At 35.1% G+C, this 27,543-nt stretch overlaps 4 protein-coding genes across 4 annotated transcripts in view; 2 read left to right on the top strand and 2 right to left on the bottom strand.

Moving 5' to 3' along the window:
• The window catches only part of LOC106786285, a 33,083-nt gene extending 14,263 nt beyond the window's left edge, over positions 1 to 18,820 (top strand). Inside the window, exons 3-8 of the mRNA XM_014747489.1 lie at positions 10,973 to 11,103; positions 17,075 to 17,345; positions 17,415 to 17,584; positions 17,675 to 17,947; positions 18,029 to 18,302; positions 18,458 to 18,820. Of these exons, the coding sequence (XP_014602975.1) occupies positions 10,973 to 11,103; positions 17,075 to 17,345; positions 17,415 to 17,584; positions 17,675 to 17,947; positions 18,029 to 18,302; positions 18,458 to 18,810 (1,472 nt within the window). The 3' untranslated portion in view covers positions 18,811 to 18,820. The remainder of the gene's footprint in view (positions 1 to 10,972; positions 11,104 to 17,074; positions 17,346 to 17,414; positions 17,585 to 17,674; positions 17,948 to 18,028; positions 18,303 to 18,457) is intronic.
• Positions 18,821 to 19,337: 517 nt separating this feature from the next.
• LOC106786286 (THO complex subunit 6 homolog) lies at positions 19,338 to 20,944 on the bottom strand. Its single transcript, XM_014747490.1, has 5 exons — positions 20,767 to 20,944; positions 20,392 to 20,619; positions 20,148 to 20,315; positions 19,857 to 20,019; positions 19,338 to 19,741 (listed from the first exon to the last, which is right to left on the bottom strand). Exons 1-5 carry the CDS (start codon positions 20,871 to 20,873, stop codon positions 19,421 to 19,423), a joined length of 987 nt encoding a protein of 328 aa, XP_014602976.1. The 5' UTR covers positions 20,874 to 20,944; the 3' UTR covers positions 19,338 to 19,420.
• A 93-nt stretch (positions 20,945 to 21,037) lies between these two features.
• On the top strand, positions 21,038 to 22,179 carry LOC106786281 (transmembrane protein 138). Its single transcript, XM_014747479.1, has 5 exons — positions 21,038 to 21,128; positions 21,211 to 21,394; positions 21,487 to 21,559; positions 21,641 to 21,815; positions 21,919 to 22,179. Exons 2-5 carry the CDS (start codon positions 21,261 to 21,263, stop codon positions 22,023 to 22,025), a joined length of 489 nt encoding a protein of 162 aa, XP_014602965.1. The 5' UTR covers positions 21,038 to 21,128; positions 21,211 to 21,260; the 3' UTR covers positions 22,026 to 22,179.
• A 210-nt stretch (positions 22,180 to 22,389) lies between these two features.
• LOC106786280 (zinc finger BED domain-containing protein 1-like) lies at positions 22,390 to 27,070 on the bottom strand. The gene is made up of 4 exons (XM_014747478.1): positions 25,374 to 27,070; positions 24,860 to 25,275; positions 24,634 to 24,782; positions 22,390 to 24,538 (listed from the first exon to the last, which is right to left on the bottom strand). Exons 1-4 carry the CDS (start codon positions 26,652 to 26,654, stop codon positions 24,216 to 24,218), a joined length of 2,169 nt encoding a protein of 722 aa, XP_014602964.1. The 5' UTR covers positions 26,655 to 27,070; the 3' UTR covers positions 22,390 to 24,215.
• Positions 27,071 to 27,543: the final 473 nt, after the last annotated feature.

The following is a 27,543-nucleotide window of genomic DNA, read 5'->3' as shown; positions in this document are numbered from 1 at the left end:
GTCTGAAATTGGCATTTATGTTAAAACCTTCGAAGAACTATTCCAAAATTACGAAATTAACATAACGAGACTTATTATATAAATTAAGTGAATCAGTTTGTTCAACTAACAAAATCTTTTTTTAAATAATAAAAGCATTAAAATTTAACCCCGATTAGATTCGTTCAAATGAATTTGGAATAATTATAAATATTCGTTGACTTTTGTACGAGTATGAGAGAAAGAAGGGGGGAGAGAGAGAGAGAGAGAGAGAGAGAGAGAGAGAGAGAGAGAGAGAGAGAGAGAGAGAGAGAGAGAGAGAAATTGTAGCTTTCGCAAATGTAGGTTCCTCGGTCATAAATCTAATCCCTAATAACCGTAATTATTCTCATTATCCTCGCCGAAAGGGTAGAGAAAAAGTATCCTCTATCGGCTGAGAAAGAGAAGAGAAATAATTATCCGTCTGCTAATTAAGTCATCATCTTGAAAGAAAAAGTAATGTCGTCGGTGGTTCGAGGAGGCCCCCATTAGCGTTAGAAAGTTGCAAACGTTTAACACTTAATTCCATGACTCCGGAGACATTCCGGCATTCTGAAATCCAGAATTAATGTACCAATTAATAGCTTCATCGGTGGGGTACTACCTTTAACAGTTCGAAATTATTATGTTGTTTTCCAACGGACATGCCATGACATTATGAAATTCGAAGTAGCACCATGAACGTTTATGGTCAAAGAAGGACAATCGAGTGCTATCATTCGAAAGAATATAAATTCAGCGATTTTATATAATGCGGAATTTTTCAAGTATCCAACTTGTTTATATGGTTTGTATCTTTTTATTTTATTTTTCGATCGTCCATTTTCATTTGGCAAGTTTCTTTTTGTTCATTCTTTTTCTTCCTTTCGAAGATAATATTGAAAGTTCGATAATTGTTAAAATCCATTTTTATCTTTGTACAGGATTATCATCAACTCGAGATTATGACGACGAAGAGAAAGTCGAAGTAAGCCTTAGGTTAAAAGAGGGAAGAGAAGGAGGGGAGAGAAAGAGTAAAGAATATCACCCTGGAACTCCTTTCTCTCCCTCTCTGTGGAGTCTGTAAAATCTTCGGTGCCGCTTAATTAGCATGCTAATTAGTTGTACGAACCCCACGGCGAGTATACGAGAAAGAACATCGCTTGTTTCTAAGTGATAGGACTTCGTGATCGATTTGCCAAAGTTCACAGCACGGTTCCCACATTGGCGATTTTATTGCCGAGTCTAAAAGCAATCCAAAGTAATAAATGAATCGTTTAATCGCGATATTGCGCTTGCTTATTATTTATAGATTTAATAAATGTAATTATACACATGGCAAAAATTGATTACCGATCTTTACAACAAAGCAATGATTTTTGATTCCGTTTCTCTCGCGATGCTTATTCAAAATGATAAATTATGATTCGTTAGGTAATATGTTGGAAAACACCTTTGAAAATGAACGCGTCACGTAGTTAACATTTAAATCGATGGTAAAGTTTACGATAGGTAAAACCGCAACGTTTAGGATGGAAAGAAAAAGGAAAATCCTAGTGGTACGAAGTTCTCGTAAAGAAGTTAAGTCACGACGTGTTCTGCACACGCACGATCATTAAGTCTTATCTCTATATACTATAGGAAGAGGAGGAGGAGGAGGAGAACGAGGAGGAGAAACGCCACTTAAATATGGTCTTTAATGCTACGAACGGTGCGAATGAGACTGCGATACGGTACAGTCGTAGACTCCAATTTAACTACGAAAACACGTTCAATCAATTAGAAAAATACAATTCCGTTTTATAATAATATTCTCGTTACACACACGCGCAACTTTCGGAAAGTCATATAAACAATATTGAATAAAAGTAATTTTCTAAAAGACAATGACTCACTTCAACGGTGAATTTCGAACGGGACGGTACATAGATCATATATTCCTAGCTTTTAAACAACAATAGACATTTCTATCGATTAATTGCCAATTATTTGAATACTCTAATGCACTCTCTTTATATTTCAGTTTATTTTAACACATATGTACTAGTTCAAACATTATATTGTAAAGTTTATCGGGTTGTCGCGTGGCACGAAGAAAGAAAGTGATGTTCCCTTTAGGGTCACGAAGTTGTTCGGGTTCGAATCGAAAAGGAAGGAAAATAAGGTAGAAATTGTTAGGTAGGTCTCGGCGTGGCCGGGTTTAAAAGCTGGGCGAGACAAAACATTGTCCGCTCAGCGGGACACGATGTTTAAAGAGATGGGAATGGCCTGTGGAATAAGGTGTGTGCTTCAAATTGATTTGTTGTAAGTGATACACCACCCTCGGCGAACGAATGGCACAATAATTGGCTACATAAACAATGACCGATGAAACTATTTCTCATGTCGGCTCGTTTATATGCGGAAACTCTCGTATGTATGATACAACACAGATCTTCTCCTTGCTATCTTCTTCTTCTACTTCTTCTTCTTCGTGCTCGTGTTCGTCTTGGACCTGTTACACGGATTATCCGCTGATATCGGATCGTTTCTACCAAAGTAGCGATTGCCCGCACGCGAGGGAACGATGTTCTTTCAGACTCAATCAACTCTGATCATCTTCAGATCGAGAATCGAATCATTAAAGTCCAACAAGTTAGACCTCGGACGAGATCTTGCGGCAATCGTATACATTACACACAATGTCTTACAATTTTAAATCCTTCCTGGTAACCATGGAATAGAAGATGAGGTTAGTCTCTTAACGGATCGATCATTTGCGATCCACAATTTCTTCCAATTGATTACGCTTACTATAGGTATACGTGTACGTAAGAGTATGGTAATCAATTTATCAGACTAGCGATATCCTTCGAATTTCAAGTTGAAATTTCAGCTCATGCTGATTATCAACGCATTGTAAAATTCAAGCATTGCTGTCAGTAAGGAAACCAGGTGTAGAACGAAATTACGTGGCCAACCACCAGCACTACCACCAGCGCTACCACCAGCACTACCGCCAGCGTTACCACCAGCACTACCACCAGCACTACCATCGTCTCGCTCCTATCTCGAATCTCGTAATTACTTTTCGTACACGGTGCTGATCCTCGAGTGGTTCTTTTAAAAAATAAAAAAAAAGCAGACATTTTTTTCCGATGACTGTAATCTCGGAGGAAGGAAGTTGATCCTTTTTAATTACCTTCTTTTTCTTTTTTTCTTCTTTCATATTTATCAATTGATCTTTAAAAGGCTTTAAATATAAATCTTCTCTCTCTCTGTATTTTTGTTGTCGTTTGTTCTTTTTGTCGTTTATTTTGTTTTTCAAGCACGATCGTGTTTGAGAAAAATTCATACGGTTCATAAGTCCTGGCGGTAAGCAAAACGCGATATTTTATTGGTCAGCGAAAAGTTTTGTGGGCCACCGATCGCGCGAGAAGTATACCGAGTGTTCACCGAGCCAGCCACCACAATGAACATGTATCAAATTTATGGTGTACGGTTGAGGTACCGCATGGTTCCGCCCACTCACACTCACGAGCGCAACACTCGTGATTTATGTCTCTCGTAAAGCAGATTCTCCAGGCCTCGGCCCTCTCCCAGAAAGAGAACGAGGGGGCGAGGAGAAATAAAATATTATCATTTATTTCGCATTTTCCATCCTTGGGAGAATTCGATTGGACAAATCAGAAAAATCGTTTTCCTTTCAATTTGTTCACCCGACAAAATGATTTTCAAATGTTCGCTCCCTTAAGAGTATGAGTAAGAGGAACTTCTTCGGACGAAAGCAAAGCTTTCGCACGCAATCCACTCGAGTTACGGCCGTTCAACGATCCACGCTCTTTTATGTCGAAAATATGATTTACTGCTTTTCGTCGGCCCATTATTACAAGAATGCTCGTTCCTTTAGCTTGGTTAAACAATGCACATTAGAACGTAGCTCGTAACGCTAAGCCAATCGATAATTAATGATAGTAATAATTATTATTATTTACGAACATATTTATTGTGCAATTTGATGAGATAAGCCAACAACGAGATGATGTTTCACTGTAATTTAGTTGAATAGAATTCCGCGCAATTTCCTGTTCTTATAGATTTATTCATATATTAAAATAGATAAGGTGTTTTTTTTTTTACCGCGCACCCGTATATTCGATTTCATTTATCGATTGCGCATAAACATTCACGATTGATTTATTACATAAAATCATTTTCTATGGGTTTATTTATTCTCTTCATTATAGACATGAACTACTTAAATGTTTTCATTATTCACTTATCGTGCTTACCGTGTTCCCGATATTATAACGCGGCGAGTGGTAATGGCCGGCAATAGGCAGACACGTTGATGCTTAGCTGACTGGAAAATTGAATGTCTCGTGGTCTTGGTCGTGCTCGTGGTAGGGTCGTCGTAGAAATAATAATGATAATAAAAATAAAAAAAGGACAAGATCTCATCGATGACCGAGCTACGATAATGCTCGTTAAATCGATTTAATCCCACATAGCAGGTTCGATCAAATCGTTGAGATCCTACAATGCCTCCAGTAAAATCTCCTACGATCGCTAACTCACCGTCCATTAGAGTTCACCTTTCTTTGCTTGTCAAAATTCGACGTGTGAATGGTAACTCCCATTAGCATAATATATAGTAATAGCATCGATTGAAAATGAACCCTCTGCCCTCGAAACGATTTTCCGCATATTCGCTGAATTTTTCGCAGCCATCATTTTCAAATTGAATTGCACAATTACGCGCAATGTAACGTTTAAAAATTGTATATACGGTCAATCGAGAATAAATATAAATATTTCAAGCTGCGATATGTGTGTGTGTAAAATAGTAATAAATAGTAATTTGCGCATAAAAATGTAACGTCAATCTAACGTCTTGTATTAAATAAATTGGTAGTAGTTTAAAAGATAATTATGAAATGTGCACCGAGACGCGATATCATCCCTGTAGAACAATAGCTGGCTCCCTTTAGAGATGCATATCCAGTTTGGAGAGTAGGTATCGATTTATCGTAAGATTTTCGAAGATGGTATCAAAGTATTGAGTGTGGGTCGAAGGGGGTGGAGGAGGAGGATAGATTGACCTATGACCCAAGAGTTATGACGCGAGTTTGATTCCTGAAATACTCGAGCGCACCCTGTAATCTCGATGCGAGTCAAGGGCCCACTCCACTGGACTCCCCCTTGGAGCAAGGGCCAGCCTATAGTAGATATCTATAATTTAAATCTCGCTCGGGCATAAGTGGCAGGAAATCATTGTAATTAATATGGCGTACATTGCGGAGTGCACCGGCGGCTCGAGCTCGTTCATACGTCCTACTACAACACACATATCTACGTTCGTAGGAATGAAAGTTCGGTTCGGGTGATCGTTAAGTGGTAACTTAAGAGGGAAGCCCTTTCGTCTCTTTCCAAATCGGCTTACGCGATTTACTTTTCAACTTGACACCGTAACCACAAACTTTCTTGCAAATTTAATATCAAATAGTTCATTCGATAACTGCTACTTTTGCCCTTACCCCCACCGTTCTATTTTCATTTCAATCTATAAGAAATAGTTTTGAGTTTTGCTTCGATAAGGAGGATCGATCGATCAATTCTTTGCGAAGCGTCGCTCGAGAAATGCGCTCTCGCTGTTTATCCTTTTGTCTTGTTCCTTCTTCTTTTTCTTTTTCTTTTACTTTTTCCTTTTCTCTTTTCCTCAATGACGACAACACATTCTTGAGTTTTTCTATAAAATACACAGTGTCTCTTTAATGGCCGATACATTCCCCAATGTGCGGCCAAGGTAAATCTTAGAAACACATCGTAGATAATGGCTCGGACGAAGTAGAAGGTACCATATGCCTCCGAGGTATCTATAAATATCAGAGTTTTACTCGATATCGTCCCTAGTAGGTTCTTCGGAAGTAGTATGTATGTATGTAATAGGACTAGGAACTTTTTACCATCGAAAATTCCCCCAAGATCCGTATACTTTAACCATGGAATGCGAGTTCTTAGAGAAGTTTCATTAAATTAACGATCTATGTGATTACTCTGGTTGGCTCTGTGGCTTAGGAAACTCAGCAGGATAGGAAGGAAAATGAATTCGAATTCCAATCGTCAATTAAAGTCTTGCCAAGTTTCTTGCCTACTCGAGATACCTTAATGATTCGATTATTAAGACATCGGTGAACAGAATTATTGCGCTAAACGTTCGCTAATTTTCTTTTTTTATATTTCAATACTTTGCTGTTTGAAACGAAAAATGTACTATCGATATTTATTGCATTATTTTTCATTGAAATATACTGTTGAAAATATAATAGTAATGATATATTATTATAATATTATTAAGAGTATATGAAAGAAATATCAATTACCCAGGTATTAATCTTTTCTCTTTCCAACTCGCTTTACGCTTGTTTCACGTGCCGAAATATCGTAGGGCCTTGGGCTCTTTTAGTCGAGGGTGGACTTAATAAACCGAGTGGACCACCCGCATTTCGACATCACGAACCTGTCCAAAAGAGACAATTTGACTGACATTTATAGCAAAACCATGGAGATTGAAATTTAACGTGGCCAACCTCGCGTTCATGATATGCCAGAAACGTTTTACTACTCTATACAGATATATAAACACTATCATTGTGCAATATCGTCCTTCTCCTATTTATTCGAAAATGTTACAATTTCTTTTCGACGCACAATGGCTAAAATACGTCGCGTTAATTCATCGACCAACCGAATATTACGCTAATTTTTTCCCGATTAAAATGTTGACGCAATCAGGCTTACCGGTGATTACGATTTCAGTTTTATTACAACATTCTATATAAAATTGCACGATCAGAAACGGAGATGGCAAGTGAAGAAGAAGAAGAAGAAGAACAAGAAGAAGAAGAAGAAGAAGATGAAAAGAGAATTGGATCAGTGGATCCTCTCAGCAAGTTTTGGTCCTGATCGTCGTCGCGAGGAGACCCTTTGAAGAGGTTTCGAAGTTTATGCGTGCCTGTTTACCACCCGGTAAATGTTATGCTCGAGTCATAACGTATATCTTGGAGGGCTCCGAGTCCCGTACGGGACGACCATTAGCCGCATTCAATCACCATTACACGCTCGCGCGCTTTCTGCGCCTGCTTGCCCCTTAAATCCTTGCCTCCATGCCGACAAAAATATCTCTGAGCGAACGAACGAACGAACGAACGAACCAAGCGATGAAGAAAACGATCCTTGCGATGCTAACCACATAAACTATGCTCCTTTGTGCTTAGCGACAATCCAAAAAACAAACTTTTCCTTTTAACTAAATCGATTTCTATCATCCGCAACCATTTCTTTTTTAATAAACTTAAAAACTACGATGAATGATTTTTTTCTAACAATTGGTATTTAGAAAAAAAAAAGGATCATTTTTTGAGACTACAATGTAAATTTGAAGTTGATAATAAAATGAATGAGTATTCGAAGAAGAAGGAAGAAGGCCTTTGACCTCTTGGAAAGAACGATTTAATTCGCGATCGATCGTGCAGTAAGCAAAGATGAGATGCAGAGTCTGCATCTGAAGAGAAAAAGTAAGAGACTGCCGGTTATACCAACGGGCAGACCATCATTGAAGTATTTCGGACGGGTGGGCCCGCCGGATTCCCGAGCTTCTTTCTCGGAGAAGCCCTCGGGCCCATCGTAGTTCCCAGGAGTGTCAGAGGTCGCAAGGCACTCCTCCACCTTATTCCTTTTCTCCCCCTCCCTACTCGGCACAGCCCTTCTTACCATCGCCACTCTCACGAACCATTCGACCGAGATGTGCAATTCTCTCCTTGCTCTTTCCTTAAGTATTATTTAGTTTATTTACCAATATATTCATCGTTCGTTCAACACAAATATTTCAACAATTGTTTTAATCTATGACAACAAAGTATTGGCTATTATAATATGTTAGAACTTTGTTTAATGTTAAATCCTCGTGCAACCCTCTACCCCTATTGCAAATATCAATAAATTGTTTCGTTATTTGTGCTGACCAAAAAGACAAAAGAAAAGAAACATTGAATGCACAGTGCTATGGTAACCCTAAATTAAAATATACATCTTGCATCATATCAACACCATATCATTGTTATATAAAATATCTCAAAGTTATTGCGTAAGGAATTGGCAGATAAATTACGGGTCGACCTTTGACACGAGTGGATAATGGTGGAAAAGGGAGAAAGATCGGTCTTGGAAAGTACGAGCTCGTGGTCGGCCCTTCTTCTTCTCCTCTTCATCTTCTTTTTTTCTTCTTCTTCTTCTTCTTGTTCTTCTTCTTGTTCTTCTTCTTGTTCTTCTTCTTGTTCTTCTTGTTCGTGTACACGTCTCTCGATATACCCAAGAGTTAGGAGGCGCAGTTATTACGATTGGCCGGGTCGTTTTCGCGGGAAGCATGGACCAATCGAAGCAACGCCAAGGATCCAGCCTCTCTTCTCCTCTTTCTTACTCTTATTCCCATCGTCTCTCCTAGAGTACTTGCTGCGAACGAGCATGCTCCCGCCTTTAGTCTAGTCAGAGAGCTGCACCTGTGAGATAAGCTGTAGTACTTACACCTCTATCGTCTTACTTTACGCTCGACACACGCATACACCTTTTTTATGAATTCCTCTATTCGAGTTTTACTAAATGATCTCTATCGGTGGTATCCTGGAAGTGTGAATATCTGTGTTAAACGATCGAATCCAATAATCAACGTTCTATTCGTTCAAATGTGCTGATGATATTAATATCCGTGAGCGTGGATGTTTCGAAAAAGTGTTTGAATTTTGTGTGTTTTTGCTTTTTTTCTTGAATGACAGTAAAAACCAATGAAAATATTCGATAAAACGCGAACGATAGTTATCAGATAAGAGAAACGTGTCTTTCTACTCGTTAACTCCAAAGGGACAAGCAACTGTCATATGTCCATAGGTCATTAATCAACGTGGTAACGGTGATTATCCGTTAAATGTTAATGAGTTTCCAAGAGATGGTATAGTACCTTCAACAAGATCATTGATCATCGGAGGAAAGAACTAGAAGCGCCATTCCCCAGGTAACCTTCTTTTTCACCTGAAACGTTGATTTAGATGTTCCCGCGATGAAGCTTCGGAGCATCTAGCACGCGTAAGGAAATCTAAAGACTTTGAACAAAATTCCATTCTTAAAAATGTCCTAATTAATGAGACGAAAAAAGAAATAATAAATAAACAATCATTAAGATTTGCAAAAAGAATTGTCGTCTTTTCGAAATAGAAATAAAGGAAGGGGAAAAAGTAACGATCTAATCAGTGATTTTAGCGATCATCATCGATCATGTTTTTGTCGAGACTAGTCGTCTTCTTCTTCTTCTCTTTCCACAAATAGTTCTTGATATTTACCACGAAAGGAAAGTAGTTTGGCGTATCATGGAGATCGCACAGTAGCACGTGGAAGGTTTGCACGTGCGTGCTAAGCTTATAGTCTGGTGGTGGTCTCTCGCATGTACATGCGCTTAGTATGGTCTCCCAACCGAACGACAGAGGAGGAACTTCCAACTCCGTCTACGCTCGTAACTCTTTTATAGAACCCGTGTCAAATTGCCGTCCATTATGTTTTATGGCAGCGCGAAATGTAAGAGCAACGTTGAAGGACCGTGTTAGAACACGGAAGTTTCTTCAAAATCTTTTTTCCTCTTTCTCTGACATACTAGAAGAAAATTATAATGGTTGAACTTTTGTTGAAAATATTAACACGACCTTTCGATATATATTCCTTATTCAGAAATAAGTCGTCAAAGGATTAACTAAATGTTCTCATAGCAATTTTCATCTCGTTCCATACCCTTTTTTTTCTTTTTTCTCCTTTCCCATGGGACCCCTATGGGCATTCCATGAAGCGAGTAAACGAGTAAATTTGTAGGTAGAATGGTTGCCTCCAATACACGATCAAATCCCATAAGTCACGAACTCGAATACTGTGTTTAACCTGTGCGAGCCCATCTTCGTCCATTATCCTTCGCGTTCGGCTGCGATGAACACCGCGTATCTTAAATATTTCGCCAACACTCACGCCCTTTCTCTTCTGCACTGAGCCAATATTATCCCGAGGGATGCCAACAGATCGATACTTGCCCGAGGATAAAGTAATTGCCCATTATTTCGTCGACTTTGACGAATTTGCTCGTTGGATATGATACCAGCCTTTATTTCTCTTCTTCCTTTATAAATCTTAACTTCTTTATATATATATATATATGTGGCATTATATTATATGGCACATTATATTATATTTATTAAGTATCGTCACTTTTCATTTTTATTCGAAAATCATTCGAAAATCGTATATGGCAGACGATATATTATTATATCTCGTAGATACTCTAACAGAGTGGAATAATCAACTCAGTGACTATATATGAACCTATTAATCATGAGTATATCTATCGATAGATCAAAGGACCGCGATTTTCCATATACGACTTCTCTCGAGTCACTTTGCCCGATCATCTTTTTGATATATATAATTTCTTCTTTTTCTTATTTTCTTTCGCAAACGAGTTACTCCGAAGGTACCAGATCGAAATTAATAACCATCCCGATGAGATTCTATCCAGATCGTGATGCGTCTTGCACAGGAAATCCTGTCTCCGTAAGAGGAGATCAGCACGTTGTAGGATTATACGGTATATGTTGGAGAAGAAGGACTATGTTATGTAAGAGAAACCAAGAGAGAGAGAGAGAGAGAGAGAGAGAGATAAGAAACGTGAAAGGTAAAAAAGCAGTAGCGACGAGTTTTGTTGGCCACGCGCGCTTCGATCAATGCGTAGACGTTAAACAGCTGCCACGATCTATGAACGATACTGATCATTTTAATTAAATCTGACTCGATTGAGTCCGCTCGTATTAATAAACGTCATCCTTCTGTCACCTATGCGTTTCGATAGACTTTAAATACTCGAAATACTACTATTATGAAATTTTAGTTTGTTTGAATTATGTTGCAGGAGACTTGAAGAGGCGACACTCTTGGAACAGCGAAGCGGATTATCAATCGATCGAAGCTGGAGTTGAAACGATTTCAGGAGAAGAAGCCGAACTTTCATCCCCCGAAAACGACGATAGGATTTCTTATAAGGTATATTTAGTGTCTTATAAAGAATAATCACTCGTCATGTGCATTTGAGAGATATGATAGGAAGGGGACTCGAAGTTATGCTAAAGAGCAAAGGGCACGTAACCGAAATTACATTTCGCGTGTACGAGTATACAGAGTTTGGAAAGGAGGAGGAAGAAGAAGGATGTATAACGGCCGCGACGCAACGGTGCATTTCATTTTACTACTTTAGCCAGACAGAAACGTGGACCGTAAAACCTGAATACTGCAGCCGTGTTTTAACGATGACCACCGCTGTAGAAATCATCCTCGTCGTTCTTACCACAGATGACCGACAATGATCGCGAAACATTTTCACTTACACGTACACATTTCCTTCCGTGTATGTTCAGATTCCATGCAAAAATTTCATCAAATAGAATTATTATTATTTAGGGTTCCTCGAATTTTCACCTAGGGAAAGAAATGAAACACCGTTCTTGACATAGAAAATAGTTGTTTGCCGTAATTAGATCTCTGAAAGTCTACCTTTATATCTGCTTACTCGGAATTCGAGTACATATACTTACTCACGAGTAAAAGAAAATTGTCGAAAGAAACTGACCAAGAATATTCCAGTGGGATATTTTTATAAGACGTAACGAGCGCGTACGTATGTACGCCGTTTATGTTCTCTGTTCCTTCCTTAGTTCTTCGTATTTCTCCATCGTCCATTCTTTTCCCTACCAACAATCCCTAGTCTTGCTTACGATTCGTCGACTTCTTCAAATTATTGAAAATTATACCTCGTCCTGCAATTTTTTCAACAACCCAAAGTAATTGAACGAATCAGTTTCATAATCATTGTCTTCTAGATTTTAGCAAATTATTGGCTTGGTCAACGAGTAATGTCAACATTTTCGAATGAAACAAATACCGGCATATGTTGTTTTCCCCAACACTACTGCAACCCAATATCATCGACGAAACATTATGATTCAAATTCGAATCTAGAATGATTACGAAATAATGATTATAAATATTTGTCGAGTACGCAAAATATCTTCGTCAACCTAATAACCCCGACTTAATCTTATTCGATAATGTAAAATAAATTGCTGAATAATTATCTAATCCTGTTTCACAAGTATAACGGAAAATGTAATCGAAGAAGAGTCGGCAAGGAAAATATTGTAACGGTTTTAAAATGATGCATGTGTGCATTCATGCTACTGTTAATTTACGTTGAAGGAAATGTGCGAAGCTGTAAAATAATAAATAAAAGAGAGAAGTTAGTAAGAGAGGAGTAGTAGGTCTACTACCTTTCTACCTACACTTCGTTGCTAATTCGCAGATTCACTGAATTCTCTTCTCGAGCTCTAAATCAAATTCGTGCGACCGGGCTTACGATCGTTAATTGCTGGATGAGAGAGAGAGAGAGAGAGAGAGAGAGAGAGAGAGAGAGAGAGGGGGGGAGAAAAAAAGCTCCCGCGCGCAAGTCCACTCACACATTTTATGGCACCGGAAAATCAGTCTTGGTTTTACCGTTAAGTTTATGCGACTCGCCTATAAGAACGCATACACGAAAGAGCATAAACGCGTAAACTGACGGTAGTAATCGTTCCTTCTTCCACAGATCTTCTTCTTTTCCTCTTTTTCTTGAAGCAGCTTTCATTATTTTTTTACGAGCTCGCAAAACGTTCCTTCTTCTATTTTATTATTCTTCTCTGCTTTAGGAGAATTACAACTTTAATACAAATCGAGAAACGTAACGATATTTTATTTGGTATAAATAAAAAAAAGAAAAGTAAATAAGACTCGCGAGTATATAGAAAACCTTTTGTGAGAGAATAAGAAAGAGAAAGGGTGTAATTCTTCAGGTTGGAAATCTCTTGAAAGGGTCAGAGAAGTTAAATGCTCTGGGAGAAAGATTTACGGATCACGAACATAGAATGAGATAGAAAGAGGGAGGGTGGAAGGGAGGGAGGGAGAAAGAGTAGAATGAAATTACAGTGAATTTCAAGCTTTAATCCGATCGTTCCTTTAACTCGATTGACGTTGCAATTGGAGGCTTTTTTTTCCTCGATCGTAACGACGAAAATCGTCATTTTCTTCTCTCTCACTCTCTCCGTTGAATTTTTGCAAGAAAAAGCACTGCACTGTAAACTATTGAACTTGCAAATGAAATGAAATAATAATAAAAAATAAAACGATAATTCATTTGATTTAGTTTTCATTGGACTTGGAATTATTGGATTCGCGTGTAAAAGGAAAAAAAAGCAGAGACGGAATAAAGCATTTGAGAGATGATGAAGGACGAAGAATAACGAGGACATTAAAATCGATATATCGTTTGGATCGAAGTGCCTCGAGGTCTTTCTCGAGCATATTTCAATAACGTCCCGAACGAGATCCTTTTTCGCCATGATTCATACTATGCTCCATTATGATGCATTAGCACAGAGTTATTACGAATGCTCGTGACAGTCATTGATGGCCCTTGACGGGACGACCGGTAGGCCGAATATAAAAGAGATGAACGTTCCTTCGACTCATCAGCGAATTCGTGTCTGCGAGATGCCGAAACTTCTTCACGGTCATTACTACTGCAATTTGTCAGAACGCTTTTAAAAAGTATATCAGTGACGATAACGATTTGGAATCGAAGCAACAAACAGGGAGACAGAGAGAAAGAAGGAGAATATCGATTGATTCGAATATCATTCGTGAAATAGTAAGAAATTTCAATTGACACCAACGTACACTTATGATGTTTCTTTCAATATTTTGACTTGACAAATGTCACAATACTTATCTCCTTTTAAAAGAGAAAATTATTGTCAAGAAAAGTACAATTCGCTAGTGTTAGACGAATCAATTTTGGCCAAAATTATGAACAAATTGATGAACAAATTGATGAACAAATTGATGAAATATTCTATATAGGTATAAGATTTAAGGTATTGCAACAACATTGGAGGACCCTTGGAGTTTCACGTTCCAGGGAAATTGATACGCGCGTACGAACGCGTTGCGAGATAAGATCGGTCAGCCTTGAGCGAGAACCTAAACTAATGCCTCGTGCACAGTGGCGCACGAGATAGATATCTTGAGAATTTCATTAGCATGATCCAAGCTTGCCAAGCTCCTCTTCTTCTCTGAATCTTTTCTATCTCTCTCCCCCCTCCCTTTTTATCTTTTTCTTACATCTATCCTTTTCTCTGTCCTTTTAACTTGTCACCTGGGGCTCCTTCTCGCCATGTGTTTTTCATCCTACAAAAACAATCTAATATCTTTACCACCGAACAAAAACAATATTTTATTATAAGTAGTATAAGGTATAAGAAATTATATTTAATTTAATAATCATGATGTAATTCTGATTACTACACGAACACGTTTATCTTTTTTTTTGTTCAATCCCGATCGTGTATTTTATTAAATAAAATCTAACGAATTTCTATGGGGGAAATCTTTCAACGCCGTAACAAGTAACCTTATTACATAGGATAATATCATAAACTATTTCACATGTGGGGAGGCTCAAAGCGAGATCCTATGAATTATTACACCATTAGCGTATGTAATCGTATCCCGAGGAAAATTATACAGCAATTTGTCTCAAGTTGATCGAATCTGTCGAGGAAATTTCTTCTTCTTCTTTTTATTTTTGTATTTTCTCTCTCTCTCTCTCTCTCTCTCTCTCTCTCTCTCTCTCGCACTTATTTCTCGAAAGCTAACGTAAAGGAGAAAACGCCCGAAGGAAATAGAAGCGTACGAAGTATTTACCACTTCGAAGCTATAAATATATAAAAGATGGTGAAAAAAAGACATTTTCAAACAGATATGACATAAAACGGATTAAAACGTTCTTCTTCCTACATTGCTCAAATATATCGATATTCCATAATTACAGTTTCGATCCGATCAGTCTCTAATTTATCGCTCGTTCGACACGTCATTAAATATCATCGGTGATCAAATTTATGTTGAATTTAAAGTCAAATTATTTCTGATATAAATATCACCCATTAGCGGATAATTTGATTTTGTTGAAAAGAAAATTCGTGAGAATTATTTTACGTAGGTGTATATTTTTGACTGAATTTTGTATCTTAAGATCGATGGAAAATATGTGTCGTGCCGCGTCGAACGAATACAATTTTATAGAAAGTCATCGTAAGAATCGAGGACGCTTGAGAAAGTTTCTCAATAAGTAAATGTCCAAATTTTCAATATAAAAAATAGCAGTGTTACTTATTTAAATGTGAAACATTATTGAGAAAGGAAATAATGAAAAGATGAATAAATTGTAGGAGTCGCGGTAGCTCTTTTTGTCATACTATTTCAAATATTTCTATATAATATTTATTTAAGTAAGTCACAGGTAATAACGAGGATCGTAAATTTTCCTAACATTTTCCTTAACGAAGCACGAACGTAATAGACACGCAAATAATTCTATTTCTTGTTCACGGTCCGTAACCAATTGACCTCTCGGTTCTATTAAATATCTCTCATAAGAGAGAATATTTTAATGATCAATGCAATTTCGCATAAAGAATTTTTTCTATTCTTCTTTCTCTTTCCCCTGGTAATCCTAACCGATTTATCGGGAGAATTTATTCTATTGGTCACCGAGCGAATCCCATGATCACGGAAGTGCAATTTACTCTCTACGCGAACGATTTCTATCGGGGATACTACGTACACCAACGAAACTGTTGGTGCAAGCACCTTCACCAACGAGCTATCCAAGAATTCCAGTGCACTTTAACACGCTCACACAGAGAAAATCTTTGACTATAGTTATTCAACTTGAGAATGACAAAGTTCGCAAACATTTTTCTCTTATAAAAAATCTCTCAAAATTACAGACCATTCAATTTCAATAATAATATTTCTATCCTACTTCAAAAATAATTCTTGCTGTTGCGTTCTCTGTGTACACATATAATATCAATAATTCTTAATCATTCGTCGATTGTGAAATGTTCACTTCTTCAGTAGTGTATACCAATAATGAATCAAACGAGACGAATTATCGACAAGTTTCCATTTTGACTTGAGAATGATTGAGAAATATTTGAAATTTTTCTTCGTAATATTTTATAGACGAGTCATTTAATCACATGCTTAAGAATACATGAGTAATATGAATAATGTTGATTTATACTGATTGAACATAACGCGAAGTACCTTTTCGTCATAGCATATGTTCCTTTGATAATTCAATTAACGTCAGAGATGAGGATACCGTTTTAACAAATGATTCTCGAAAGTCTCATTAAGTCGAATGAAATAAAGGAAAGTTTGACATATTCGTGATTGTCCTACTCGGTGATGAATTATCAAACGACAAGTAAGAAAAATAAGTCATTAAGGTGGACTAATATCGTCGTATTTCGAGAGAGGATATCAACAAAAATAGAAAGCTAACGCAAAAATTTGATATAACCGATCATTAGAGTAAAATATGAAAAAGAAAGAAATGCAATATTTTTATTTTGCGAAAGAAATGTCCAATTTTCGGGGGAATATTTCATACGTGACATAATGAGTCCAATCGCGTCGAAAAGAGTCAACTATAATCTTACGATTTCGTGTACCACGAAAAATTCCAAGATGATTGCTATTCTTTCTCTCCTTCTCTCTTCCTCTTTTTTTTTTCTTTGACATGCGTGAAAACATATCCTATATTACTTGCACGGATCTTTTGAATTTAATCATTCTTAGAAAAACATCCTCGCGATTTCTTTCGTTCGTGGAAACAATCTGCGCCGTGTGGAAAAGAACGATTCTTCTTCTTCTTCTGCTTCTTCTTCTCAAAATTCCAATAATTATCCTATGATGTTGCAATATAATCTCATATTGCAATTTATATAATAAAATAACTAGCATAACTTTTTTAAATGGCTACTAATAAATGAAATGATCATTTCATACCTAATTTCTGATCAAATATAATTACACTAACGCATATTGAAAATTGTTTTGTTTTCATTTATAACAGGAAAATGGCTGTTCGATGCAGACGGTGGACTTGGTGGCGAATTGTCCACTTCCGGTGGTGACAGGATCCTCGAGGTCGCCATCGCCATCAAGGTCGTCGAGACCCACGACGCCCTTGACACCCGTTGCATCGACGAGGAGCATGGGGCAACGGCCAAGTACACTTTTGCGTCCGAAGATCTCTTTGACTTGGGTCCTACGTGGTCAACAGCAGCAACAGCAACAACAACAATCTACTACTGGAAACGAAAATTCAGTCTCGAACACGACAGGTTCGTAATTCTACACAAATAAAAGGATCTTTGTTTATTCGTTTCCAAGAGAATTAGTCATTTGCACAGGAACAAACGTTCATCGTGACACACTTTCGCATGATAGCAGAGAAGTATCCTCGAGAAGGAGCATCAAAAGTGAGAAAGAAAAGGATGCTGGCAAGGAGAACGTCGTTGGACAGGAAAAACGTGAAAAAAAGATTCTTCATCGAATCGAAAAGATCGACAAAATGGAAAAGGTACATTATTCGTCATTTTGTTTATAAGAATTATTAGGAAACATTGAACTAAAATAAATGAATTAAAATACATCGAGTTAATCGTTCCAGTCTATTAGCAAGGAGACCATCATCAACGACAAAACTATCGAGAGTCTGTTAGACAAGTATCCAGAGAAGGAATTCGCAAGTGCGAAAGACACGAGAGAGAAAGAAAAAGTGAAGAAAGCTGTTTCCGAACCATCTCTCGTATCGCGCGAATCAACCTCGACTCCAAACAGTCGTGAAAAGCACAGACATAGACGTACCAAACGACCACATAAAACGAGACCACCTAGTAGATTCGGTTACGAGATTGCTGACCTCGATGCATTTTTAACTAAGGTAAATTCATTATATCAGAAGAATGATTTTTTTTTTTAATTAAATAAAGAAAAAACGAATGATTTGAAATGAATTTTGTAGGCATCCATAGAAAGACCAGCAAATATCCCAGTAGTTTTATCCTTCCCGTCAGTCTTATATCAAACGCAAGGTGGTACACAGGATGAAATGGCATTACCACTCGGAACAGTAGTAAATGCAGTCTTCAAAAATCAAAGTTGGTTGTATGTGCAAACACCACATGGGCAAGAAGGCTACGTTGGATATGCAGCTTGTTTACCGCTAGGGATATTACCACAACCTACGCGTGGTCCATGTTGGGAAGACTCGACTGATGTTTTTCCACGTCCGTTGGGTATGTCGAAAGAAAATTATGTGTCATAATATAAGACACTATTCAAATGGAATAGAATTTTTATCTAAGTCAACTTATGACTCAGCATATACATGTATTGTACTTGGTTAACACGTACGTAAATATATTACCTATATTCTATGCGTGTGTTACAGGTAACATGACTGATACCGAAAAATTACGAGACACCAGATCAGAATGTGGTGCCCGAAGTAGAAACACTAGAGTGAGAAGGGGTTCTCGAGATGCGGTTTCCGCCTGCGGAGAACGCAGTGTTGATAGATTATATTTAAGAGCAGCTGCTAATGCTAAAACGAAAGGAGCTAGGCACACTTTGCTCGTCATACGTAACGATTACGAAGGTCGTAGTACTAACTCTTTGAGTGTTTCGAAAGGTGACGTTGTTGCTCTTCTGAGCGATCACGTAAATGATTGGTTTTGGGTTCGATCGAGAGATGGTAGAGAAGGTTTTATACCTGCTGTGGTTGCTGGTCATGGTTTCTTGTAAAAAAAAAAAAGAAAAAAAAAAAATATATATATATATATATATATAAAACAATTCTCCAGTCGTGCGTAGAGTGTCCATTGATTCGACCAGAAATCAATGAGATGATTGTACATTTGTATAATAATTTTATATGGTGTGCAAAAAATGTTATTGCAATAATATATTTATTATTTAGACGAGGAAAATCATTAAAAGATTCTAATTTTTCTAATTGTAAAACATTTACACGAGGTGATACGTTAACTCCGTCCGAAAGAATTATTTCATTACGCGTATTTAATAAAATTGCCTTATATCACGTGTCATACTTTAAAGTTTACTCCAATGCTAGTCAGTCAACAGATAGCATATGAAACCTCGACAATAGATTATCATCCTTGAAAGMCCCTACTTCGATATATCTCGAGCCACTATGTTTAAGCTAAATAATTTTCAATATTTTCTTTAAACGTTTTCAATGAAATTTTCATAAACAATGACACCTATTTCAAATCATATTATATATAATAATTAAAAAGAACAAGGAAGGATGTGTTGTCAAACAAATAAACGGATTATTATTTATGGTTTAGAGTTAAACGAAGTATCTCTGTAAGTATAAAAACGTATATTAAGCAAATTTTAAAGTCATTTCCCTGTAATTAAAGTTTGTACATAAATCAAGATTGTTGGAGGAGCCTGCTATACTTAGCACCTTCTGTGGTATTTCTTGATAAATAGTAGAATAAACTGTATTACTCGACGTTGGCACTTTAGCTAATGTTTCTCCTTGATAAGTTAAGTGATATACATGAGGCACTGCACCAGCTGCTATGATACGCTCTTCGTAGATATGAGCAACATGAATTCCTTGATCGGCAAGATCAAATACTGTGGCAGGTTCCATCGTACGCATATGCCACAAAGATAAATTAGGCCCCCCACCGCATAGCTACAAATATTATTGTCTTTTTCTTTTTCTTTTTTTAACTTTTCTTAACAACTATTTATTCGCTTGATGTGAAATGCAAGAAGACGTGTATATAAAATAAAGACTGATAACGTACCAACCAATCTTCGGTCAAATCAACAGCACCTATCCATTTACCAAACTTTGGACGTGATACTTTATCTACCATATGCGGATTCAAGATATTTGTATTTTCTTTTTTTCGCAAGTCCCACAACCTAACCGATCCATCCTCGCTACTCGATGCAAGTTGATTACCTCTATAATAACATCATGATCCAAAATATTAACGAAAAGTATTATTTCTACTCGTTAACTTCTTAAACTATAACAGCACGTGCATTAAATTATAGTGCAAAGGGTTACGTACAAAAAGAAATAGACTTACGCTAAGGATAGACAATGTATAAAGTCTGTGTGACCAGGTAAATTCCTAAGTATTTTTCCTTCTTCTAAACTTATAACATAAATATTATTGTCACCGCAACCGGCATATAAAATATTATTTGATTTAGAGTACACTAAGAAATTGACATCTGCCTTCTCGTAACTATCTCTAGAAATAAAACACAAGGTTAAAATATCTTTTTCAATTTACAATTTTATACTGTCGAACAATTTCAGAGATGTACTTGTTTGCTGGAATTTGAATAACCCACGAAGGTTTGCTCTTAGCAGCTTTACTAGAAGCAACCACTTTCCAATCCCATCCAGATATTTCACCAACTGTACCAGTAATTAAAAAGTTATCCGTACTAACCATACTTTGAATGTGTTGATCAGGATACGCAGTCAAATGATAGTTAGGTCCTTGCAATTCATTTTCTTCAATTTTGTGCGGTGTCAGAACTTTAGTTAAACTATATAAATAATAATTTTGCAATAAAACTTTGACATTACTTAAATTATATCTTAAAAACTTATATATAAATAACACAATTATTTGATCAAGTTTATACATACTCAATGTATAAGTCAAAACTACATATTATAAATGAAAAACTCACTCAAATATAGAAACATCACCGTAAATATTTCCAGCGGCGAGATAATTTCCATCGGAAGAAAATGTTTGCGATAATACAGTATTATAAAATAATTTTTGATTAAACATTTTTACGAACGCGTTATGTGTACATACCAACAGGAACAATTCGCCATTTTGTGACGTCACTACTGAATCGTGACTGCGTTAATAAATCAAGATTCGATACATTGATTCGATACATTGATTCGATACATTGATTCGATACATTAACGCAGTAGTTATATATCGATAGTTTAATGTTTTTTCATCCCTATGTGTATTGCCATAGCAATCTTCAAACTATAAACAGTAAACACAGTGCAGCATTCAGTTAGGTTTACTGTTAGTATACGCGTTAATTAAATCTATCGCAGTAGTATATTTAGTTATTAAGGTTTATTATACTAGGTAATATTAATTATAGGTTAAATTATCAATCGTTTAATTTTGACAGTTAATAGTTAATAAAAATAAATGAGTGTTTTAACCGTAAACAAATATACGACGATAATAATCGGACAATATTTAATTTTGTTATTTGATATTTGTGTTAATTCCTTTGGAAGTTTTGCCAGGCAGTATCCAATCAATTTATTGGTTCTTTATATGTAAGTGATTATTAGGATTTTTATTGTGTAAAACACATAACCCATAAATTTATTGGAATATTTTCTTTTTTGTTTTCTTTGTAATTTTACAGTATCCAAGACTTCTGTCTAATCATTGGATTTACTATACTTTTGGTTAATTTCTTTTCTACATACATTTTTCAGGTAATAATCAAGAATATTTGTTGAAACTCATTTTGAGATATTTTTGTAATTGTTGACCTGATAATTGTAATTCTGTTATAGGCAGGATTAATACAATTGTTGTATATTCGATTTCGTATGACATTGGTCGTCTGTATTTTATACTTAGTTTTAAGTATTATTTTACATACGTGGCATATTACATTACACTGGTCTAATCCGTTAACACACAATTGGACTAAAGGATTCCATGCTTTGTATGCCGTCCATAGAATAGGTGTGTAATTTTAAATAATTTTTAAAATTTGTTAAGGTATGTATTTTATTAATTAAAAATTATTCCTTTTTCTTTTCTTTTCATTTTTTTTGTCACAATAAAGTTGCAGTTTTTTATTATTACTTCTATAAAAGAGCAGCTCTAAAAATTGCGGATCCAAGATTATACGAGGGATCCAGTTGGGTAGAAAAACAATTGAGTCTTCTATGATATTTATTCTTGTTTCCTTTTTTCAATAGAGAGAGAGGGACAATTTTTATAATTCAAAGGAACTTCTTCTTTATATCCATATAAAATACACGTGAACGATTAAATTAGTACAACGATGTAAATAATAAATACATGATATTCATTGTTTTCTATTCTAATACAATGTTATTAATATCGAGTGATATAAATATTTGAAGAGTGTATGTATCATCGCTTGAATGACATGAATGCATGTATGATTTAGAAGGAGATGAACAATATTTTCTATGCGACTAATGATCATTTGTTTTATATCGTCTAAAATAATACGATATATTTATTAAATTTTATATATATATATATATATATATGGAAAAGATAATTGATAATATTTAATATAGATTACGATTTTGACTACAATTTGCTATTATTTTATTACTTAAAACGAAGCTTTTAGTTGTCTTAGATAAAATAATTTACAATTTTGTTGAGGTAGTCTTTTATTAATAGGTAGTTTTTCGTGCTTTAAATGTTGATAATCATGAGGTACTGAGGCTAAAATTTTTTTTTTTATGTTTGCATTTTGTGAATATGCATGTATCAATTAAAATTTTAAATTACGTAAGTATAGATATATACATATATTGTACATTTTAGATTAGTAGTAAAAATAATAATTGTAATAATAATAATAAAAGTAAAAACTAATCTTATATTATATCCCTATGAAGATCAAAATCATTTTGGTAGTTTCTTAAATTTATTCGTAATTCTAATCGAACTAATCTTTTAATTAAATATCAATTAAATTTAGCATATAATTAACTTATAATAATATAATGAAACAATAGTTTCCGCTTAAAATTCATTTTGTACAATATGTAATATTTGATTTTATAGTTGTGTTTTACGTACAATTAAAAATATCCATTTTTTATAACTGTACGTATTTTTAACTATTTTACAATTGTTGCTTAATGTCGCTTAGAACATAGAAATTATGATTCTAATTGATACATTTATACAATATAAGATAACAAAATTTCGAATTAATATTATTTTAGAATAAAATTATATATGCTACTCGATCTATTGAAAATATTTGAATATATCTTAAACTATCGTTGTTTGAATGTGCCACGACATTTAAAACAAATTATTTAAACGTAATGGTAATACGCTAATCACATATACAGGAGTTGTTTTTTTACGTATTAATATCAAAGTTCTTTCATTCCTTCATAAGTGAACTTCTTAAGTGAACTACTTGCTACGAATAATCTATATAAAAATATTCTTACATTAGAATTCTATCTATTAAAAAAAAAACCTTTAAGCAATTGCCTTACGCAACGGAAAATAATTCTCCTATCAAGGAAATGTTGATAAGGTTAATACTTCAGAAAAAACTGAAGGAAAAAGTTAATAAGAAAAATGCATAAAGCTAATGCAAAAATTATCATCTTAAAAGACATTACATATGCTTTGACGAATAAATCATAATTTCTTTCTAGAAACTATTTATTGAATATTTAGTATAATCAATTTTGGCAATTAGTTTATATACTTTATCACAAAGTATAGATAACATGTACAAAAAAAAAATCTATAACTTTTTATATATGAATGATGATTCTATACATTTAAGTATTTTAACTCTGGATTTCATGTAAAAATTACAATACTTCATAAATCTTAGAAAAATCTTATATTTTTATGAGACATTATTAAATCATTATAAACGTAATTTTTTGAATATATGACCTTATTTATCGTATTTTAATTACTGCCAATCGATGAAATAGTTAATATTGGGACATATATACACAATACATATCAATAAATATACAAATCTATAATACAATCGACCTCAAAATACTTTTTGGTTCTCCTCCTGCTATTACGAGATATTAAAATAGACATCAGACTTTGGTGAAATAATAATTGTATATGTATCTTCATTAAAGCTACGAAAATCTTATTTTCTTTTCTTTTTTGTAATTTTTGTTGAATTGTATATTCAAAGATTAATCCGATGTTCATTTGCATGAAATTTTATAATTATTACAGTGCGTATTACTTGTTTTAAAAAGTGAAAACAAGCGTATCACATATCATCGTAAAATATTAGATTCTATTTACAAGATATTTCCAAATAGCTTGATTTATTGATATTCTCAAAATCGTATTATAAGCAACAAATAAGTTTAATCAAACCGTATGATTGCCGTGAAGGAAAAGTAATTTATCGACTAAATGAGAAGGTAAGGCTGCACGCCTCGTATCATATAAAACTTGTACTTCTGCAGGAATACGAGCTGGCGGAGCGCAACAAGCAGGGACACAATTATACCTACATGCTAATTTAGCTAGATTTGGACATTTAGCGGATACTTTGGCCCACCATTGCAAAGGACAATAATCGAGAGGTGCAGTCGATTCTGATTGATATTGCACTAACTCCAGATCGGCTTTTTCCTCCGCTGGCATTCCATTTTTCGTTGCACACAAACTACCGAGTAATAGTTCCATACCTGTAGACATACACATATGTTTGTTTTCTTATTTATTATTTTTTTTTTTTTTTCATGCATTATCGTAATTATACTTTTGGACAAAAATATTATACCTGATAATCTGCTTTTTTTACACATTTGTTCTTCTTCGATTTTAATCAAGTCACCATTTTCTGACTGTATTAGCTTAGTCAACATTTCTTTAATAGGAGTAGCAACCAAACCTTTGTCTTCATCCGATGCATATGGTAATTGCTTAAATCTGTTGATTTAAATTAATGATAATGATTAACAGCAATTGATTATATATGATTAGATTTAATATAGAATTTTATTTACCGTGGATCTAACGACGTTGCAATTTGAAGAAGAAGAGTTACATTATAATCAGCGTATCGTTCGCACAACATATCTGACAAAGATTCTTTAAAAGATCTTGCTATATCACTATCAGACTCTTTTACTTTAAGATGAGACGATACAAGCTGCCAGAGTAATGGCCTTAAAAGAGATATCAGAGGCATTTTCTCTTCGCTGAGCGTCATAATAGTTACTTTAAATGGTTCAAGAACATTAACAAGGTCTTCGACTACTCTCCATTCTTCGGGGGATAAACCAATAGTTTCTTGTTCATTACTTTCTAAATTATCCAGTATAGAAGAAATGATATTATGTCTATGTACTATTTGCTCCATCATATTATAAGTGGACGTCCAAACACCAGGATAATCGATCACTATGAACTTTTCCTCAAACTTAATAAAAGAAAATGTTAAATGTATAAATATAAATATACATAAATATATATATATAAAACAGAGATAAATTATATATATCTCCAGATAAACATTACCTCCATTTCTTGTTCTTGCATAGTAATAGCCATAGAAGCCTGATGATTTGGAATAGCTCCAATAATAGTTCTACATTTGGATAAAATATTAGCCACTTCTGCATTCTCGAAACAGGCTTGTGCGCAAACTTGTAACGTGTGAAGGAGACATGGTACCAATGTTAAACCCTTAGCCACTAATGCAGCTATCAACTCTGGTCTAGATGTTCCTACGACCACAGCTGTTATTCGTTCAATTTTAAGATACCACTCATGTAGTAAAGTATCAATTACATTACACCATTGATCCTTATCCCAGTCTAAAGGCGCATGCAAACTATTTAAAACTTTACATTCCAGGGTAGTTTCACCAGCATTTTGGTAATACACAGATATTGTCACAAAACTTTCATTGAAATTAGATTTCCATTCTTCGATGGTTAATCCAACGTCGTTGTTCATACAAGCGAAGGAAGCAGTCACGGATTCACGAAAAGTATCATAAATTTTAGGTATTATTTCTTCTTCGAGCTTCTTTTTACTTGGAATTTCACAGGGTGATCTTAACGTAGCAACGAGCCTTTGAAATCCATGACCTTCTACCACTTCCGGTAACTGTAGATCCATTATTATGAATTCCGCGATAGCATCAGATAAAGTTTTACCGTCTATACTTAATTGATGCACCGAGTTATCTTCTGGCATAAGAAATGCTACGTTTTGATTGTTATTACCGATATTTGTACTACCTTTGATCATCACTCTCAATGGTTGAGCTAGAGTGATGTCGTCTTCCATATTGGATAGATTAATATTTGGATCCGTTACAAATTGAATATCTCCATCGATTTGTACTGTACCATCCGCAGTAGTAGTGTAAATATGTTGCGGCGAAGATAATTCAGCTTTGATTTTCCTTTTCTGCGCTCTACGATCCTTTGCCTCCTGAGAAAGAACTTGTCTACGGGGTGGCGTACTAGCTTCCAATTCTAACAACTCTTGAGCGTGTTTATTTTGCAAATGCATTCGCAAATTACTAGTGTTACGATTATATGCAATTTGTGTCTTACATAATATACATACGATTTTGACCTTAGTTAAAATATCACCGTCTTCGGTGGCAGGAAACCCAAAAAATTTCCAATAAATGCTTCTCATCGACATAGGTACAACTAATTTTTTGTAAGCAAACGTATGCTTTTCTTCCATCATTTTGGCGAGTACCATTTGCATTTCACTCTTGGACTCATCTGATGCAGTAGATTTGCTAGTGTTACAGGCTGTTGACGACCTAGTTTCCATGGTTATATCTTGAGATGCATAACTACCGGCACATGTATCTTATCCGATAGAATACAACACCATAGTTCGGATTTCAGATTATTTTCTATTGTAAATATATTAGATTATATCTTTTATTTGCCCAATTTTCATATCCGTATCAAAATGGTGGACCTTTATAGTTGCATAATTTAAAATGTTATGTTTGGACGAAACGTTCCAACGTTAATTACAATTCAATTTCTTTAACGTCGAAATGATATCAAAAGGATAATGAATTTGCCGCGGTCTATACACCGATATCACAGAACGAGAGGTTCGGTAAATATTTTATAGATATCGAAGTTCAATTTCTCGCTTTGAAAAGAACGATGGGCGATCACTTATCGACCACACAGGTAACGACGATATCGACTTTGTATTCGTACTTCCCTACAAATATCGTTACTAACGAATCTCGGCAAATCGATCACTAGAGAAAATATATTATTGCAGCTCCATCTACGACGCTTCTCACTTATTTTCAATTACGATTGGTCGATGCATTTGTCCGATTAAATAAAGCAATCAATTAAATTTAACTAATACATCATTTCGATACAACATCTAATTTATTTTCATAAATACAATCATATCCTCATTAAATTACTGATACAAATTCGATATACAAATATTTGATTTATTTGACTATAAATCTCAACCAATAGGAAAACGAGAAATATTGGATTTGGTAAAACAGTGTAGCCACTCGTCTAACGTTAAAAGTCTATAGATTCGATTACGATTACGAGGGTAAAGGAAAGTTCATCGTGCGTTTCAGTAAAAAGAGAAATCGATTTATTCAGTTAATATATTTTACTTTAAAAAAGAAAAAGGAAAAAAAAATGATTATTGTTTATTAAATAACAAA

The sequence above is a fragment of the Polistes canadensis genome, unplaced genomic scaffold, assembly GCF_001313835.1.
Source record: "Polistes canadensis isolate GaletaPanama2010 unplaced genomic scaffold, ASM131383v1 scaffold_70, whole genome shotgun sequence".
NCBI lineage: Eukaryota > Metazoa > Arthropoda > Insecta > Hymenoptera > Vespidae > Polistes > Polistes canadensis.
Note: the sequence above shows the minus strand (reverse complement) of the source record. Positions and strands in the feature narration are given on the sequence as shown.

What these genes read in the sequence shown, in the direction of transcription:
- LOC106786286 (XM_014747490.1), bottom strand. Translation starts at nt 20,873, where the DNA reads ATGTTTAATCAAAAATTATTTTATAATACTGTATTATCGCAAACATTT. An exon ending in GGTGATGTTTCTATATTTGA is followed by an intron (nt 20,620 to 20,766) that starts GTGAGTTTTTCA and finishes TTATTTATATAG; the next exon opens with TTTAACTAAAGTTCTGACAC. An exon ending in ATACATTGTCTATCCTTAGC is followed by an intron (nt 20,020 to 20,147) that starts GTAAGTCTATTT and finishes ATGTTATTATAG; the next exon opens with AGGTAATCAACTTGCATCGA.
- LOC106786281 (XM_014747479.1), top strand. Translation starts at nt 21,261, where the DNA reads ATGAGTGTTTTAACCGTAAACAAATATACGACGATAATAATCGGACAA. An exon ending in TTTCTACATACATTTTTCAG is followed by an intron (nt 21,560 to 21,640) that starts GTAATAATCAAG and finishes ATTCTGTTATAG; the next exon opens with GCAGGATTAATACAATTGTT. An exon ending in GTATGCCGTCCATAGAATAG is followed by an intron (nt 21,816 to 21,918) that starts GTGTGTAATTTT and finishes GTCACAATAAAG; the next exon opens with TTGCAGTTTTTTATTATTAC.
- LOC106786280 (XM_014747478.1), bottom strand. Translation starts at nt 26,654, where the DNA reads ATGGAAACTAGGTCGTCAACAGCCTGTAACACTAGCAAATCTACTGCA. An exon ending in GCAACGTCGTTAGATCCACG is followed by an intron (nt 24,783 to 24,859) that starts GTAAATAAAATT and finishes TTAAATCAACAG; the next exon opens with ATTTAAGCAATTACCATATG. An exon ending in TAAAAAAAGCAGATTATCAG is followed by an intron (nt 24,539 to 24,633) that starts GTATAATATTTT and finishes GTATGTCTACAG; the next exon opens with GTATGGAACTATTACTCGGT.